This window comes from Plecotus auritus (assembly GCF_963455305.1).
Source record: "Plecotus auritus genome assembly, chromosome: 6".
Taxonomy (NCBI): domain Eukaryota; kingdom Metazoa; phylum Chordata; class Mammalia; order Chiroptera; family Vespertilionidae; genus Plecotus; species Plecotus auritus.
The window spans coordinates 140,231,972-140,249,753 of record NC_137773.1 but is presented as its reverse complement, the minus strand read 5'-3'; the positions used below and the strand labels follow the sequence as shown (position 1 = coordinate 140,249,753).

Here is a 17,782-nt window from a genome sequence, read left to right as displayed (position 1 = left end):
ATGGCAGTCAATTAGCATATTCCCTCCTTATTGGCTGTGGTTGCTGCCATCTTTGCGACGGCGTGAGGGTCTATTAGCATATTCCATCTTTATTAGGTAGGATACCTTTTCTATATTTCAAAAGTCTTAACAGTTAATCTTTAAAAGACGGCTAAATAGCTAGTTACAATTAATTATATAAGTGACAAAGTTCATTGCAGAAAAGCTGGAAAGTACAGACGAACCCATCCCTCAAATCAACTTACAGGTCATTAATTTAAAATATACTAGTATTCCCTGAGTACTTATTATGATATCACAGTCAATAAAACAGACCTGATGTCTGCTCTTATGAAGTTTATAAGTTAGTGGTCAATTGCATTTTTTCTATTAATAGCACTATATTTATGAAGTTTTTCCAGTTTTATATTTCTATTGTCAACATAACTTTCAAATTTTATGTGGTAAAATCTATCCATCTTTTTTTTTTTTTTTTTTACCTGTACTCAACTACTTTTCAGGATTATATAAACAAACATTCACATATTTAAACACAACTTAAAATCACAACGCCAAGGTAATGTACTGCTAAAATCCTGGTGTATTTATACTGCCTTATTGACTTGTCTAAATCACACTGCTTAATAACTTACTACTTTTACTCGGAAATACATGGTAAAAAAAATATTTCTATAACAATTAAAATTTTAATGGCTGTATGACATCCATATTGTCAAAATTTAACCCACCGAAGTATTTTTCAAAATGTTTTGCTATTACAACTATGCCTCAATGAGCAATAATCTCGCTTTTACATATTTCTGCACTTGTTCACTTAAAAAAAATAATTTTATTGATTTCAGAGAGGAAGGGAGAGGGAGAGACAGAAGCATCACTGATGAGAATCATTGATAAGCTGCCTCTTGCATGCCCCCACTGGTGATTGAGTCTGCAACCTGGGCATGTAGTCTGACGGGAAATTGAATCATGACCCCCTGGTTCATAGGTGGAAGCTCAACCACTGAGCCATGCCAGCTGGGTGTGCACTTGTTTACTTTTTAGGACAAACATCTAGATGTAGAATTATTAACTCAAAAGAGTATTTCTATAGGCTCACTAGCTTTAGATTTATTCTATAGTGAACTACCAGTTCATGTCCTTTAGCCTGCATTCTACAAGGTATTTATATTGTTCTTCATTTGTAAGTGCTCTTTAATAAGAATGTTACCCTTGGTCAAAAATGTTACAATGATCTGGTGGCCACTATGGTTTGATTGAGCGTTGTCCTGTGTATAGAGAGGTCAGAGGTCGCTGGTTGGATTCCCAGGTTGCAGGCTCAATCCCCAGTAGTGGGTAGGGAGGAGGCAGCGAATCGCTATGTCTCTCTCAAATAAAGAAATAAACTAGTTATATTTTCCTAGTTTTCTATCTGCCTTTTAATTTTATCAATAGGCTTTTTTGCCTTTTCAATGTTTTATTGCTATATTTAATTTTAAAATAAATCTTTATTGTTGCCTGGATGGTGAGGCTCAGTGGTTGAGCATAGACCCTTGAACCAGGAGGTCACAGTTTGATTCCTGGTCAGGGCAGAAGCCTGGGTTGCAGGCTCGATCACCAGTGGGGGGTGTGCAGGAGGCAGCCGATCAACGATTCTCTCTCATCATTGATGTTTCTATCTTTCTCTCCCTTTCCCTTCCTATCTGAAACCAATAAAAATATATTTAAAAAAACCTTTATTATTGAAAGTATTACATATGCGCTCCCTTCCCTGCCCCTCCCCGCTTTGACCTCTTCTAGCCCATCTCCATTCCCCACCCCCAGCCTTCACAACCCTATTGTCTGTGTCCATGGATTATGCATATATGGATACATGTTCTTTGGTTGATCTCTTCCCACCCACCCACCCCCACCTTCCCTCTGAGATTTCAAAATCTGTTCCATGCTTCTATGTCTCTGGATCTATTTGATCATCAGTTTACTTGGTCACTAGATTCCATATATGAGTGAGATCATGGGATACTTGTCTTTCTGACTGGCTTACTTTGCTTAGCAGAATACTCTCCAGGTCCCTCCATGCTATCTCAAAGGGTAAGAGCTCCTTCTTTTTTACTGCTGCATTATATTCCATGGTGGAAATGTACCACAACTTTACCCACTTATCTACTGATGGACACTTGGGCTGTTTCCAGATATTAGCTAGTGTAAATTGCGCTGCTATGAACCTAGGGGGGGCATAGATAATTTCTGATTGGTGTTTTGGGTCTCCTAGGATATATTCCTAGAAGTGGGATCACTGGGTCAAATGGCAGTTCCATATTTAATTTTTTGAGGAAACTCCATACTGTTTTCCATAATAGCTGCACCAGTCTGCATTACCACCAGCAGTGTACTAGGGTTATTTTTTCTCCACATCCTCACCAGCACTTGTCATTTGTTGATGGTAGCCATTCTCACAGGTATGAGGTGATACCTCATTGTTGTTTTAATTGCATCTCTCTGATGACCAGTGAGTTTGAGCATTTTTTCATTATGTCTCTTGGCCATCTGTAAGTCCACTTATGGAGAAGTGTCTATTTAGGTCCTTTAGCCCATTTTTTAATTGGACTGTTTGTCTTTTTTTTGTATGAGTTCCTTATATATTTTGGATATTAACTCTTTATCTTATGTATTATTGCCAAATATGTTCTCCCATATAGTGGGCTTCCTTTTCATTTTGTTGGTTTTGCTGTGCAGAAGCTTTTTATTTTGATGTAGTCCCATTTATTTTCTCCTTAGTTTCCTTTGCCCTATGACAGTGGTTGGCAAACTCATTAGTCAACAGAGCGGCAAACCGCGGATCGTGAGCCACAGTTTGCTGACCACTGCCCTAGGAGATGTATCCATAAACATATTGCGACAAGAGATGTCTAAGATTTTGCTGCCTAAGCTTTCTTCTAGGATTTTTATGGTTTCTAGACTTATATTTAAGTCTTTTATCCAATTTGTTTATTCTTGTGTATGATGTAACTTGGTGGTCCAGTTTCATTTTCTTGCATGTATCTAATTCTCCCAACACCATTTACCAAAGAGATTGCCTTGACTCCATTATATGTTCTTGCCTCCTTTGTCAAATATTAATTGGGAGGAATGGCTTGAGTGGATTTCTGGGGTTTCTGTTCTGTTCCATTAATATATATGGTTGTTCTTGTGCCAGTACCAGGCTGTTTTGAATATAATGGCCTTGTAGTATAACTTGATTATCTGGTATTGTGATCTCTCCAACTTTGTTCTTCTTTCTCAAGATTACTGTAGCTATTCAAGGTCTTTTCTTGGTTCCATATAAATTTTTGGAGTATTTGTTCTAGATCTGTGAAATATGCCATTGGTATTTTAATAGGAATTGCATTGAATCTATAGATTACTTTGGGTAGGATGGACATTTTGATGATGTTGATTCTACCAATCCATGAACATGGTATACTCTTCTACTTGTTTATGTCTTGATCTATCTCTTTTTTCAAAGTCCTGTAGTTTTCTGAATACAAGTCTTTTACCTCCTTAGTTGTTTATTCCTAAGTATCTTATTTCTGTTGCAATGGTAAATGGGATTGTTTAGTTTATCTTTCTGAGCATTCTTGGTGTATAAAAATACCATCGATTTGTGGGTGTTGGTTTTATATCCTGCTACATTGCTAAATTCATTTATTAAATCTAGCAGATTTTTGGTAATCTTTAGGATTTTCTTTTTTAAAATATATTTTTATTGATTTCAGAGAGGAAGAGAGAGGGAGAAATAGAAGTATCAATGTTGACAGAGAATCATTGATTGGCTGCCTCCTGCACACCCCTATTGGGGATCGAGCCCACAACCTGGACATGTGCCCTGATAGGGAATAGAATCGTGACGTTATGGTTCATAAATCAACGTGCAACCACTGAGCCACACCAGTTGAGCTTTAGGATTTTCTATGTACGATATCATGACATGTCATCTGTAAATAATGTTTTATTTCCTCCTTTCCAATTTGGATGCCTTTTATGCTTTCTTCTTGTCTGACAGTTATGGCTAGGACTTTCAGTACTTAGTTGAATACGTATGGTGAAAGCAGACATCCCTGTCCTGTTCCTGTTCTTAGGGGAAATGGTTTTAATTTTTGCCCATTAAGTATGATGTAGGCTGTAGGTTTGCCATATATGGAATTTTCTGAGTTTTTATAAAAAACAGGTGTTGGATTTTGTTGAATGCTTTTTCTGCATCCATTGATATGATCATGTGATTTTTGCCTTTCAATTTGTTTATGTGATATATCATGTTTATTGATTTGCAAATATTGTACCAGCCTTGCATCCCTGGAATAAATCCCACTTGGTCATAGTGTATCTTTTTAATATACTGCTGCTTCTGATTTGCTAATATTTTGTTGAGGATTTTAGCATCTATGTTCATCAGAGATACTGGCCTAAAATTCTCCTTCTTTGTAGTTGTTCTCTGAAGGTTTGGTAAAACTCCCCTGTGAAGCCATCCGTACCAGAGCTTTTGTTTGCCGGGAGCTTTTTTTAATTATTGCATCTATTCAGTTTTTATTGGCCTATTCAGGTTTTCTAATTCATTTTGGAATTTTGTATTTTTTTTTTTAGGAATTTGTTCATTTCATCCACATGCCCAGCTTGTTGGCATATTGTTCATAGTATTTTCTTTCAACCACTGAGTCATGCTGGCAGTGCTCTTCTTCTTTTTTTAAAAAAATGTATTTTTATTGATTTTTTACAGAGAGGATAGAGAGTTAGAAACATCGATGAAAGAGAAACATTGATGGCTGCCTCCTGCACACCCCCTACTGGGGATGTGCCCACAACCAAGGTACATGCCCTTGACCAGTATCGAACCTGGGACCCTTCAGTCCGCAGGCCAACGCTCTATCCACTGAGCCAAACTGCTTAGGGCTCTCTTTGTTTTTTGATGATTATGGCTAACAATTCATCAATTTTGTTTATCTTTTCAAAGAATCAGTTCTTGGTTTCACTGATTTTTTTTGTATTTCTTTTTCCTTTATGTCATTTATTTCTGCTCTAATCTTTATTATTTCCTCCCTTCTTTCTCTGGGCTTTTCTTGTTGTTCTCTAATTCTTTATGTTGTAGGGTTAAATAGTTTATTATTAAATTTTCTTGTTTTTTGAGGTAGGCCTGTGGTGCTATGAACTTCCCTCTCAGGACCGCCTTTGCTGTATCCCATAGATTTTGGGTTGTTGTGTTTTCATTTTCATTTATTTCCAGCAATTTAAAAAAAAATACTTTTATTGATTTCAGAGAGAGAATCATTGATCCATTGCCTCCTGCACACCCCTTACTGGGGATTGAGCCTGCAACCCGGGCAGGTGCCCTTGACTTAAATTGAACCTGGGACCTTTCAGTCTGCAGGCCGACACTTATCCACTCAGTCAAAGCAGCTAGGGCTACAGCAAGTTTTTTATGTCTTTCTTGATCTCATTGGTAACCCATTCATTGTTTAATAACATGCTACTCAGCCTCCTTGTGTTTGAACGTTTTTGAGTATTTTTAGTGTAGTTGATTTCTAATTTCATTGTGCTGTGATCTGAGAAAATGCTTGATCTGATTTCAATCTTCTTGAACTTGTAGACTTGTTTTCTGTACTAACATGTGGTCTATCTTTGACAATGAACCATGTGCACTTGAGAAGAATGTATATTCTACAGCTTTGGGGTGAAATGTTCTATAAATGTCTATTAAATCCATCTGATCCAGTGTGTCATTTAGAATCTCTGTTTTCTTGTTTTTTTTTTTGTCTGGAAGATTATCCAGTAAGTCAGTGAGGTGTTCAAGTCCCCTAGTATGACTGTATTGCTGTTGATCTCTCCCTTAAAGTCCTCTAGATTTAAAAAAAATATATATATTTTATTGATTTTTTTTTCAGAGAGGAAGGGAGAGGGACAGAGAGAGAAACATCAATCAACTGCCTCCTGCACAGCCCCTACTGGGGATGTGCCCGCAACCAAGGCACATGCCCTTGACTGGAATCGAACCTGGGACCTTTCAGTCCGCAGGCCAACGCTCTTATTCACTGAGCCAAACCAGTTAGGGCGAGTCCTCTAGATTTAAAAAAAAATATATTTAGGTGCTCCTATATTGGGTACATATATGATTACCAGGGTTATATCCTCATGTTGGATAGATACCTTTAGTATTATGTAGTGACCTTTATTATCTCTTGTGATACCCTTCATTTTGAAGTCTATTTTGTCAGATAGGAACATTGCTACCACAGCCTTTTTTTTTCTTGTTTCCATTGGCATGGAAAATTTTCTTCCAGCCCTTTACTCTCATCCTGTGTGTGTGTTTTGTTCTGAGGTGGGTCTTTTGTAGACAGCATATAATTGGGTCATGTTTTTGTATCCATTCAGCTATCCTTTGTCTTTTGATTGGACCATTAACTCAAATAGAATATAATGTAGTGATTATCTTTTAACATGCCAAATGGCTAGCACATTCTTTCAATATCTTTAATAATTACAGAATAATTATAATGTCTCCACTGATTTGAAATATGACACTTAAATTATTAGAATGCTACATATATACTAGGTTTAGTTCTGAGTGTTATTCTATATACTTGATGTCCAAATGCTATCAATATTGACATAACATTTTAAGCAAAATTGGGCAATACCAGCAATTCTACTCCAACTTTCCAAAATCTTTTGACTATTTTAGCATACTTGTTCATGTTAATGAGCTGAAGAAATCATTAACTATATTGATTTAAAAAAATATAGTTAGAATTTTGATTGAGTTTGCATTAAATTCATGAGTAATTTGAGGAGAATTCTCAGCACCATGGCATGATCTTTCACCTACTCATGCCTTCATCTATGTCTCTCCAAATAGATTCGTCACATTTTTTCAAAATATGTTTTTACTGATTTCAGAGAGAAAGGGAGAGAAAGAGAAAGATAGAAACATCAATGATGAGAGAGAATCATTGATCTGCTGCCTCCCACATGCCCCACACTGGTGATCAAGCCTACAACCCGGGCATGTGTTCTGACCAGGAATCAAACCAGTAACCTCCTCATTCACAGGTTGATGCTCAACCACTGAGCCATGCTGGATGGGCTAGATTGGTTATATTTTTAATTAGGGTTACTCTTTAGAGTTCTCTATTTTTTGTTACTACTATGAATTATATGTACTTCTCTATGTTATCTAAATGTTATTGTTAACATATAAGAAAATGCTATACATATTTTTGTACGCAGCTACCCTATTGATCTCAACCAGTTTTTGTTATGTTTTTCATGATAAAGTATAACTGTTAACTGCTACTCCACCCCTCCTCCATTTGGTCTGCTAATAAATTAATTATATGAATAAATTTTCAAATACTGAACCATATATTCCTAGGAGAAATTTTATTTAGTCATAATGTACTATTCGTTTAATATTCTTAGATTCGAGATTCAAACCACTAAAATCTAATTCAGCCCAGCTGGAGTGGCTCAGTTGTGTGAGCACTGTCCTGTGCACCAAAGGGTTGCTGGTTTGATTTCCTGGTCAGGGCACATGCCTGGGCTGCAGGTTCAATCCCCAGTTGTATCATATATGGAAGGCAACAGATCATTATTTCTCTCTCACTAATCATGTCCTCAGGTGAACTCGGTTCAGAATAAAAAAGAAAAAAAAATCAAATTCAAAAGCAGTACTATGGCCCTGGCCAGTTAGCTTAGTTGGTTAGATCATCGTCCTGATATGCCAATGTTGCTTGTGAGTTTGATCCCCAGTTAGGGCATATACAAGAAATAACCAATGAATGCATAAATAAGTGAACAACAAATCTCTCTAAAAAAACAAAAAACAAAAAAAAGGTGGTTCTATGTCTTTTTATTTTGGGGGAGGGGAAGGTTAAGTTAATTTGATAAAATGAATAAAGAATAAAAATTTTGATGACACTACATAGTATTCCATCAAAAAAGTATGTGCACACAGCAGATAAACCAAATTTTACCATTCCTTTATTGACTGAAATCCAGGTTGTTTTTATACTATGCATTTTAAAATTATTATTTTTTTATCCTCACCTGAGGATATTTTTTCATTGATTTTTAGAGAGAGGGAAAGACAGAGAGACATATTGATATGAGAGAAACACATTGATTGGTTGCGTCCTCCATGAGCCCCAACTAGGCCCAGGGCTGGGGAGGAGCCTGCAACCAAGGTACACACCCTTAACTGGAATCAAACAAACCCAGGACCCTTCGGTCCGAAGGCTGACGATCTATCCACTGTGCCAAATCAGGTAGGGCCATTTTTGCAATTATTAATAATCCTATGACTAATGCTTTCTACAAGAATTTTGGTCCACACCTATTTCTGTAGAACACATACCTAGAAGAACTACTACTAGTTTAAGGAGTATAAATTAAAAAGAAAAAAAGAAATATATATATATATATTTATTTATTTCAGAAAGGAAGGGAGAGAGAGAAAGAGAGAGAGAGAGAGAGATAAAAACATCGATGAGAGAGAATCATTGTTCAACTGCCTCCTGCATGCTCCCTACTGGGGATAGAGCCTGCAACCTTGACTGGAATCGAACCCAGGACCTTTCAGTCCACAGGCCGATGTTCTATTCACTGAGCCAAACTGGCTAGGGCTAAATATATATATTTTTAAAAATATGGCTTTATTGATTCTTAGAGAGGAAAAGAGAGGGATAGGGATAGAGACATTGAAACATTAATGATAGAGGAACATCATTGATTGGCTGTTCACTGCATACCCCCTACCGGGGGATCAACTCCAAAACTCAGGCATATGCCCTGACAGGAAATCTAATCATGACCTCTTGGTTCCTGGGTCAGTTGACGCTTAACCACTGACCCATACCTGCTGGGTAGGAGTATGAATATTTTTAATGCCTATGATAAATCTTACCAAATTGCTAGTAGGGCTAATACTGTCATTTTTATTGCAAATCCTTTCTCCCAATATATTTGTCCCCTGTTAATTCAGAGAGAATATAGAAACAGAAACATTGTTTATTTTTGATTTAAGAAAAATTTGAATGTGCCCGAATTTGCATTGGCAAGAATCTAATTATTTTCAATTCCTCCAAATTCCACAATAATTTACAACATCTTTCATTTATATAAGGCCTGTTTCTGACTATTCTGTTCCATCTAAAATAGTAAAAGGGTAATATGCTAATCAGACCGAACGACCTTCTGGACGAAGCTGAAACCAGAGCGAAGCAGTGAGGGTCCCGGTTGCCTGTTGGCAGCTGCCAGAGGGAAGCAGCCCAGTCGGAGGGAAGCCGGTGCCGGCAGCCGGGGAAAGGAAGGCCTACTCTTGCATGAATTTTTGTGCATCAGGCCTCTAGTATTTATATATGAATCCATTCTTTGACCAGTACTGTACTAATTTAATTACTAGTGTCCAGCTTCATATTAGAAGCTAGTTTCACACTTCTAGGGAAAGTATATCTTATCATTCTTTTTCAATTATTTTTTCTTGGCTGTTTTCATGCTTATTTTTTTAGATAAATCCCAATATAACTTAATCAAATTCCAACACACGATAGTTTGATGGTAACTATATAAAGTTATAACTCTATAAGAAATCAACAAAAAAAAACACAAAACAAAACACATGCTCCACTAATGTTATTCCCAAGAAGTTTCTTAGTTTTGTTAAGTTTGAGAATAAAAACTTTTATTAATTTTCTTAGTGCATAAATATTAACTTTTATATATTGTCTATACAGCAGTTTTATTAAACAAGAGTTTAATTCTAAGTTTTCCAGTAGATTATTTAGGCTCTCCTAGGTATATATCCCTATTACTTATAAATAATGAACATTACACTTGCCCCAAAGCTGAGTAGTAATAACTTTCATTTCTATATGACTTTAGTTTTTAGGAACTTAGAATTGTTAATTTATTATAGTATCTGACTAATTTCTATAAATGTTTCATAAGAATGAGTGTTTTGTACAGAATAATGACAGTAATTATGGGTCTGATAGTGTACTAAGAAACTTATACATATCATTGAATTTAATCTATTAGTTCTTTGAAGTAGACATTACTATTCCCATTTTACAGATGAGGTTAAGAGATGTTTAGTAACTTGCCAATTATCATATAGCTAGTAAAGGGTAGGGCTGGTCTCAAATTCAGGTCTTTTGGGAGTCTTTCTCCTATACCAAACTGTCTCCCTTTCTTCATTAATATCTCCTTGGTATTTTTGGGAAACAAACAAACAACCCTGAAACTAACAAATAAAAATAATTCCTTGGGATTTATATTAACTTGTAGCAATATACCAAGTCACCCATTTGACTAGCTTGGTTTTAATTGAGTATTTTCCTTTTGTTTATATTGCTCCTTATTATTAAGGCAAGGTATATCATTTGTATGTTCCTCACTGCTACAGACAGGAACAGAGGTTCAATAAAGGTTGGTGACTAGTTGTCCTAATTCCATTCCAAATAAGGCATATAGTAACCAAGGCACTTTCCCTATGTCTTTGTCAATCAGGACACGATGCTACACAACCTCACTTTCCCAACCTCAAATATGTACACACTTAACACACACACACACACACACACACACACATCACACAAATAAAAATGTGCATTAGGCAGACAGAAGATTTCAGTTAAGTTATATACTCACTGTACTATAAAAGCTACCATAATTTGGTAATATCAATAGAAATCTGGTACCAGTTTTTTACATTAATCTGGTTTGAGTAAATCTCCATAGTACATGATAAGTAAAATATTTTAAATACGTGGTATTATTTATCTTCTACACGTTCCACACTAGGATTTTATTACCCTGGGGTTATGCATGTAATAATTTATAAGGTATAATACAATCTACAGATAGAAGAATAAAATAAGTCAATAATTTGAAAATATATGTTTAGCAGCATATTTTTTTCCCAAATACATTATACAACATTTTAACATAAAGCAGATATTAGCAGACAAGTGTATTTACTTAATACAACTTCGTATTTACTCAGCAGGTCAATGAAAAGAAACAATGAAATAATTTTTATGAAAATCTGATAAATCATGTTAGCTGCAGGCTTAGATGACTTTTAGCATGTAATTTATGTTGATATTTTATTTTAATTGCATACTATCCACCAAAACTGAGATATAGAGATAAACTTATGGAAATCACAGAAAACTTTTCAATTAAGCTGATATTGGCAGGAGAAACTTTAGTAAAAAGACTGTCCCAAAATAAGCTGGTGTCCTAAGTTCATGCACCAGTGCTTTCAACTGCAATTCAAGTATACCCCTTGCAAGAGTCACTGTGAAAACTAGTGGACTGGATGATTTTTCATGGTGCTGTATTTTAAAAATGACTACTTTAAATCAGATTCAAGGTTGACTTCTAAAAATTTTGATGCTAACAGGGCAAGCCCTTTTTAAAAGAAACAATTCCTAATAATTTGTTTACTTCATTCATCCACTTACCCTTCACCAAGCCACACCCACCTCAATTACCTACAATTGTGATTCACTCCTGAATAGTGCCCCACATCTTACTTCCCCTTTTATAAATATGAATAAAGATTTCCTAAACTTAATTGCTTTAAATATATCTAATTTTTTCTTTATTGATAAATATATCTAACTTCTTAATAACTGTTTCTGCTGTTATCTGTATACTGTCTAGTTCCTACTTTGTCATCCTAGAAAAAATGATCCCTTACTTGAGATCTCTCTTCCTCAAAAAGACAGATGTAAAGTAACTATTTAAAGAACAATACTATTTATTTTTGTATCAGACTTTTTCAGTATTCATACTGAAATAATCATTGCTCATATATTCAGAAAGGTTTGAGATACATACCTGCATTGTCTTTGCAGATACTAGAAGAGTTACTATTCTCATTACTTTGGTATAGGTGCTGAGTTCTACTCTCTTGGGGTACAGATGATGTTTGAGTCATCCCTTCTTCCAAGGCTTGCTTTATCCAGCGCTATAATGGGAAAAGAACCAGGAAATTATCAATAATAATTTAACACTATTAGTATATCTACTTCAAATGCATTAACCAGGTCATTACATATCAACTGGTGAGAGATGCAATCCAACACACTCATTCAGTTCCATAGTCAAGTATTTTTTTTTTCTTTTGTGTTTCAGCATATTGGAATATTACCCATCAATTCCTTTTACTGGGCAAAATTGAGAAAACCTAGATTACACATAATGAGATCTCATTAAAAAACCGAAACCAATAAAAAATGATTACTCAACTTTTCATACTGCTTAGAATGGGGGAAATGGAAAGAGATAGGAAGAAACCTTAGCATTTATTTAAGAGAGTGATCATATAGGATGAAAGTAGCACATAAAATAAGTGCCAAGAAGGAAGATAAAAGAACAAACAGCTCTTCACTACAGGTACCAACATACTTCTAAAAGGTCTACTCTCAGATGGAATATCCTGTTAATTTTTATCTCCCTATCAAGTAGTTGGTTAAATTATGCATACATAATGCAAATAACCAGAATAAATGATCTGCAGAAATAAAAAAGGGGAAAAGTCACATTTTTTTTTTTTAGTGAATACTAGAATCTAAATGATGAAAAATAAATTAAGGTCAGGAAGTAAGCCTAAAAAGATTGGAATAGTAAGACTACGCATCCTGTGGAAGAGAGAAAATTTCTTACCTGTAATTGTGTTCTCTTAAGATACACAGTTGTAGGTTGCTCACCACTCTGTGGCTCTCCTGCCCTGACATAAGACAGATCGAATTTTGATAAACATCAATTTCTGAGTAGGACCCTCCCCCAAATAGGAAGATCAAAGGTGTTTATAATTTCACACCTTTAGAGAACAAGTATTACAGGTAAGTAAATATTCTCTTCACTAAAGAGAGCAATTTTAATAGATTTACCTGATTAGAAATATAAACAATTATTTTCTAGGGAATAATGTGAGGAAAATTTCACCGAGAAAAATTTTCTATCTTGTAAATGGCATTGTGGACTGCCAAATGAAAGCAAAAATAAAGTTGTAAACATGAGGAGAAAAGAGTGACTAAGAATATAAAAAGATCTCAACAATCACATCAGCATTGTAGAATATGACCAGGTCTCTGAAAAGCCCAAATAAGACCAAGAATGAACTCTCTTATACACAAAATATTGATATAAAGATGAACTATCAGAACCACAGCTCTTTATGACTTAGAGAAGACCTTAGAAGTCCCTTGTCCAAAGCATGTAGGGTACAGATGAAGAAAATTAGGATCAGGAGGAAATGATTGTAAAATCCTTAATTACAGATACCTTTAGTACAAGTTTTCTTTTCCGAGCAGATGACAAGACTTAATTGAGGCTACTGTGCTTTCCTCCAAGAGAAAAGTAGATGCACCCATAAAAGAAGTTACATTCTGGATTTGATAACCAAAAAAAGGAAAAATAAAAGAAGGATAGGGGCATTCTAAGGAATAAGATGCTGCTATGGTTGGATATAAGATCAAACACAGCAAATACGATCTAACCTATTCCTCCTGGCCCTATTTTATGTCTACACAGTTATTTTATGGCTCATAAAAAAGGAACATGAACATCTGTATCTAACAAGTTCAAATCACCCCTATAGATAATAAATTAATATTAGATAGCCCCATCCCTGAGTCCCAGCTATGGTTAAGGTCAAAAGAACATTTCTTCCTTCTCTGAAACTCTGTATTACAGAACTTTTTAGGAAGCTCAGAGATGAGAGGGAGAAATATTTTAAAGAATAAAGAGCAAGAAAGTAACTTCGGTTTCAGTTCAAAGATCTATGTTGGTACTTGGCCATGCCTTTTACTAGCTGCCTAATTCTGGGCAAGTTACTGAACCCTTCTAAGACAAAGCCTCTAATCTGTAAATTGAGGCCAATAATCCCAACTTTACAGGGCTGTCATGTAGGCTAAGTGAGATATTGTAGGTGAAGAAAGTCTGTAGCAGAGTACTGAGTACAAGTGTTCAGGGAGGACTTGTTCAGCTGAATTTCAATGCTATCTATAGAGACAGAGATTAATAACCTTCCAGTGTATTACCAATGCAAAGCACAGTGTTTCATTTTTCAGTCAGGATGGTTTTCTAAGAAATCCGGGAGACCAAATGCCATACATATATTATGCCTTCAAGGTAAATTTAGAGAAGATTTAGATAACAAGGAAGGACACTACTTCAAAGACTTCTTAGCCACTTATAAATGCTTCTATTCTAAAATAAGAAGTGAAGCAAGATCCAACAAAAGACATACATACCATAACATGCTTTTAAAGAACTATGATTCAATTTACTTTAGAACATCCCGGGAGATCATAAAATATTCTGTCAAATACTCTAAAAATCTGGGTGCAAATATACATATACAACTTTACGCTGCTTTTTACTTAAGAGGCCTGTACCTCCTTTAATTAGATATGAAACAGTAGGCCTATTAATAATATATACTGTTCCAACTAATCCCATGGACGATGGTTTTTCTCATCTACCTGTTCAACCTACATTCTTCTCTAAGGGATCTTCAGAAATTTATTACAATCTTGTTTAATCACAGAAATCTTAGGTTCTGCACTAGATGAATACTTTTTAACCAATCTACAAATGACTCATCTTCATCCCCACCCAGTATAAAGCTGAGTTCGACTGCTAGATAAAAGCTCCAATTTTATTAGTTTTGCCCATAAAAAGCTACATTCTAGTTTGTAATATAATTTTGGTATGTCAACAGCAAATCTTAAAGCTGTGATTTGAACTTAGTTCAGATCTAAACTTAAACAAGACCCAATTTAAGTAAGATAATTTTACTATGATAATTCAGAGTATATAGCCTGAATTCCTGAAGACTGACTGGTATGATACATATAGATGACAAGTGCCTGAGCAAAGCCTGTATAAAACAAGACTAAGGATAGACAGACACATTTGGAGAATATAACATGAACATGAGTTAAATGGGATTTCTATCTGTTGGCAGTAGAGATATAAAGATGGAGCCAGATACAAGCCCTAGACCATAACCTGGGAAAAAGAGCTCTAAGAAGTAGATTTTCTATCAAATTTTAAGTTTTATTTCTATACGTTTTTGGTTTTCACAGGACTCTGCTAGTTGGAAAAGCAAGATGGGAATAGAAAGACCATAACCCAGCATCAGAATAATCAAGGCATCATTTCAAGAAGCTAGTCTATACTATTTACAATTCAGACTTTACTATTAATCTGTACTAAATAACTGTCTAACCTTCATAAAGGACGAAAACAGGAGATTCTACAATCTGGCTTGATAAGATGCTTCAACAGTTAACATCCTTAGAAGTCTAGTAATCTGTTATTGCATTATCTACAAACCCTTTTTGCAAAGATCTCATGGTCAAATTGCACTTTAGTTCTACTTGGGAATTTCCCCCAAATAAACCAGTAAGTGACTCAAATACTTATTAGGTTAAGATGTATGATTAGGAAAAGACTTTCTTCAGTGTATACTGCTCATTCAGTGGTAGGGCCCTTCCTTTGTGCACAGATCCCTGTTGCCCTCCTCCCCTCCATATCCCACACCACTCTGGCTCTTCTTTCGTAACCCCCCTCCCCCCAAGAAATAATTTCTGCTCTTTGGGGAAAGAGAAAAGCTTTAAGTTTGGAGGAGTCAGGGAAGACCTGCCTGGAGTTGGAGACTTCATCACATCAAATAATCTACATGCAGCATCCTCATGTACGTGATGCCAGTGGAGGAGGGCAATGGCAGACACTGAGGAAGGCAGCCTGAATCCAGATCTGAGGATAAGAGAAAAGGGTGTTCCAGGGAACAGACTACCTCAAAGGAAGGCCAAATGAAAGGGTGTCCTATACTTCTAGAAACACAAAAACGACATTATAGTCTGAGGCAATGATCTATTCCTGAGAGACACCTTTGGAAAATATTCAGGGCTTCTGGGAATTAAGAAAGAGCATTCCAAAAACAAACAACTCAAACACTACAGCCACTAGATCCAAAACAGTATGTAACTAGAGAGAGGAGAGACAGGAAGAGAAAGAGATAGAATGAATTTATAGTAGGTTCCATATTCACTAGGGAATAACAATCCAACTGGTCATTTGATCAAGGAACAGCAATTATGCCAATTGTAGTAGGACATTTCCTCTACTCTAATTCAAATGATAATAGTGATTGAATTAATTTAAAACACAATTCGATCATTTTTTACTTATGCAAAAGTACTTTAGAGTACCTGGGGCCCAATCTCACTCAAAATCACAAATGGACATTTTAACCAATACCACAAGAGCACACACAGAATGTCCCTCCCTTCCCAGGCATCAAATGCTGTGCGCTCTCAACTCAGTAACCTCAAGGGCTCTCTGAAAAGACAACAATGAATACTCACAAACTGAGCACCAAAAACACAGTATACATCCGACCTTAGTTCCACTGACTTTTGATGCATCAGTATTCAAGGTTGAACAAATAACTCATAATAAACTCACATGGGAAGAGAGTGGCTATCTGGAGAATGTGTTAGATATGTTAGAATTGCAAGCAACCTAGGTTAAAAATAAACATTGACATACCTTTTTACAGGAGCTGAACGTGCCATCAGGCAGAAGGGGCCTTCGACGTCTCTCAGGGATAAAGGGTGAGCCAAAGCGAATGTAGTGTTTGGGGGTGGTGCAAATTAACGGGGAATGGATAAGACCAGGTAACATGTTCAGGGTCGTTGCCAGTACAGTTGGGTCCGTGGTGATACGTAAAGGGCACTCAACAGGGCATTCTTGCTTCTCAGCTTTGTCATTCAACCATTCTGTAACTAGATACTAAAGCAAAAAGAGATCATTAGTTGACGCTGCAGATGTAAAAGCCAGAGGCAGCTGTGTTAAATGATAGACAAATCTCATCTAGAAACTAGACACAGGTAGATACAGCACCTGCAGAGAATGAATTGGGCATTCAAAATGCAAGGATGTTGCTTTCACCCTCTCTGTGACCACAAAGGGAGGAATACTTCCAGATATCAGCATTTACCTCTGCCTAAAAATTATGGGAACGAAAGAACTGTAGTAGGATGGCTTCAGCCCTCTGTGTCAAAATATTTTATTAAAACTGTCAATTTAATAATATTTAGAGTATTTTTTTTTCTGGGGAATTATAGGTCCTCTTACTTTACTAAGACACAGCCCTTGCCAGACTAGACTTATGAAGATGTTTTCATGACTGACCTTTTTGGTTTTGGGGTATTTAGACGCTGCACGGTTGACATGGGATCCAGTTACTGATGCCATAGTTGGGTCAGATCCTGTTAATTGCCTGTTTTCTCCTGAACTGTCTATACTTCCAGCTTCAGTAGGAGTTACTGAACTGTTATTTCCTCCTTCTTCCAAGGCAGCTTGTGACAACTCTGCCTGCTGTGCAATGGCCTGCTTCTGACGCTTTAGTCTTTGGGCTGAACTGGTCCGGTACCGAGAAATTCGACTCTTCGGTCGAGGCCTAGAAGGCTTTGCTGGAGGTGGTTTGGGGACTGGCTTTTCTATAGCAACATCCTGTAACAACAGCAGATTAAATGCTTACCAGAAATTTCTTATCAGCAAACATTCCATCTAACCCCCTACTCCCTTTAAGCATTCTGAATGTTTACTGGTGAAAAAAGCGAGCATTTAGAAACACTAATTTCAAAAGTAATTCTTATAAAATTTAAGTAGTGAAATTAGCTAAATAGGCTGTATTGGTTATTTTTTTTTTCTTCTTGTAAGTATTTATAAAATAGGTCAAAAGTCAGCTGAA

General features: G+C 36.1%; 1 protein-coding gene across 21 annotated transcripts in view; it reads right to left on the bottom strand.

The window, feature by feature from the left end:
• The window catches only part of SETD5 (SET domain containing 5), an 85,140-nt gene that overhangs the window by 14,569 nt on the left and 52,789 nt on the right, over positions 1–17,782 (bottom strand). For all 21 annotated transcript variants that reach the window (XM_080675769.1, XM_080675756.1, XM_080675759.1 and 18 more), the window contains 3 exons: positions 17,221–17,541; positions 16,576–16,818; positions 11,851–11,980 (listed from right to left, as the gene is read on the bottom strand). In XM_080675769.1, the coding sequence (XP_080531895.1) occupies positions 11,851–11,980; positions 16,576–16,818; positions 17,221–17,541 (694 nt within the window). The remainder of the gene's footprint in view (positions 1–11,850; positions 11,981–16,575; positions 16,819–17,220; positions 17,542–17,782) is intronic.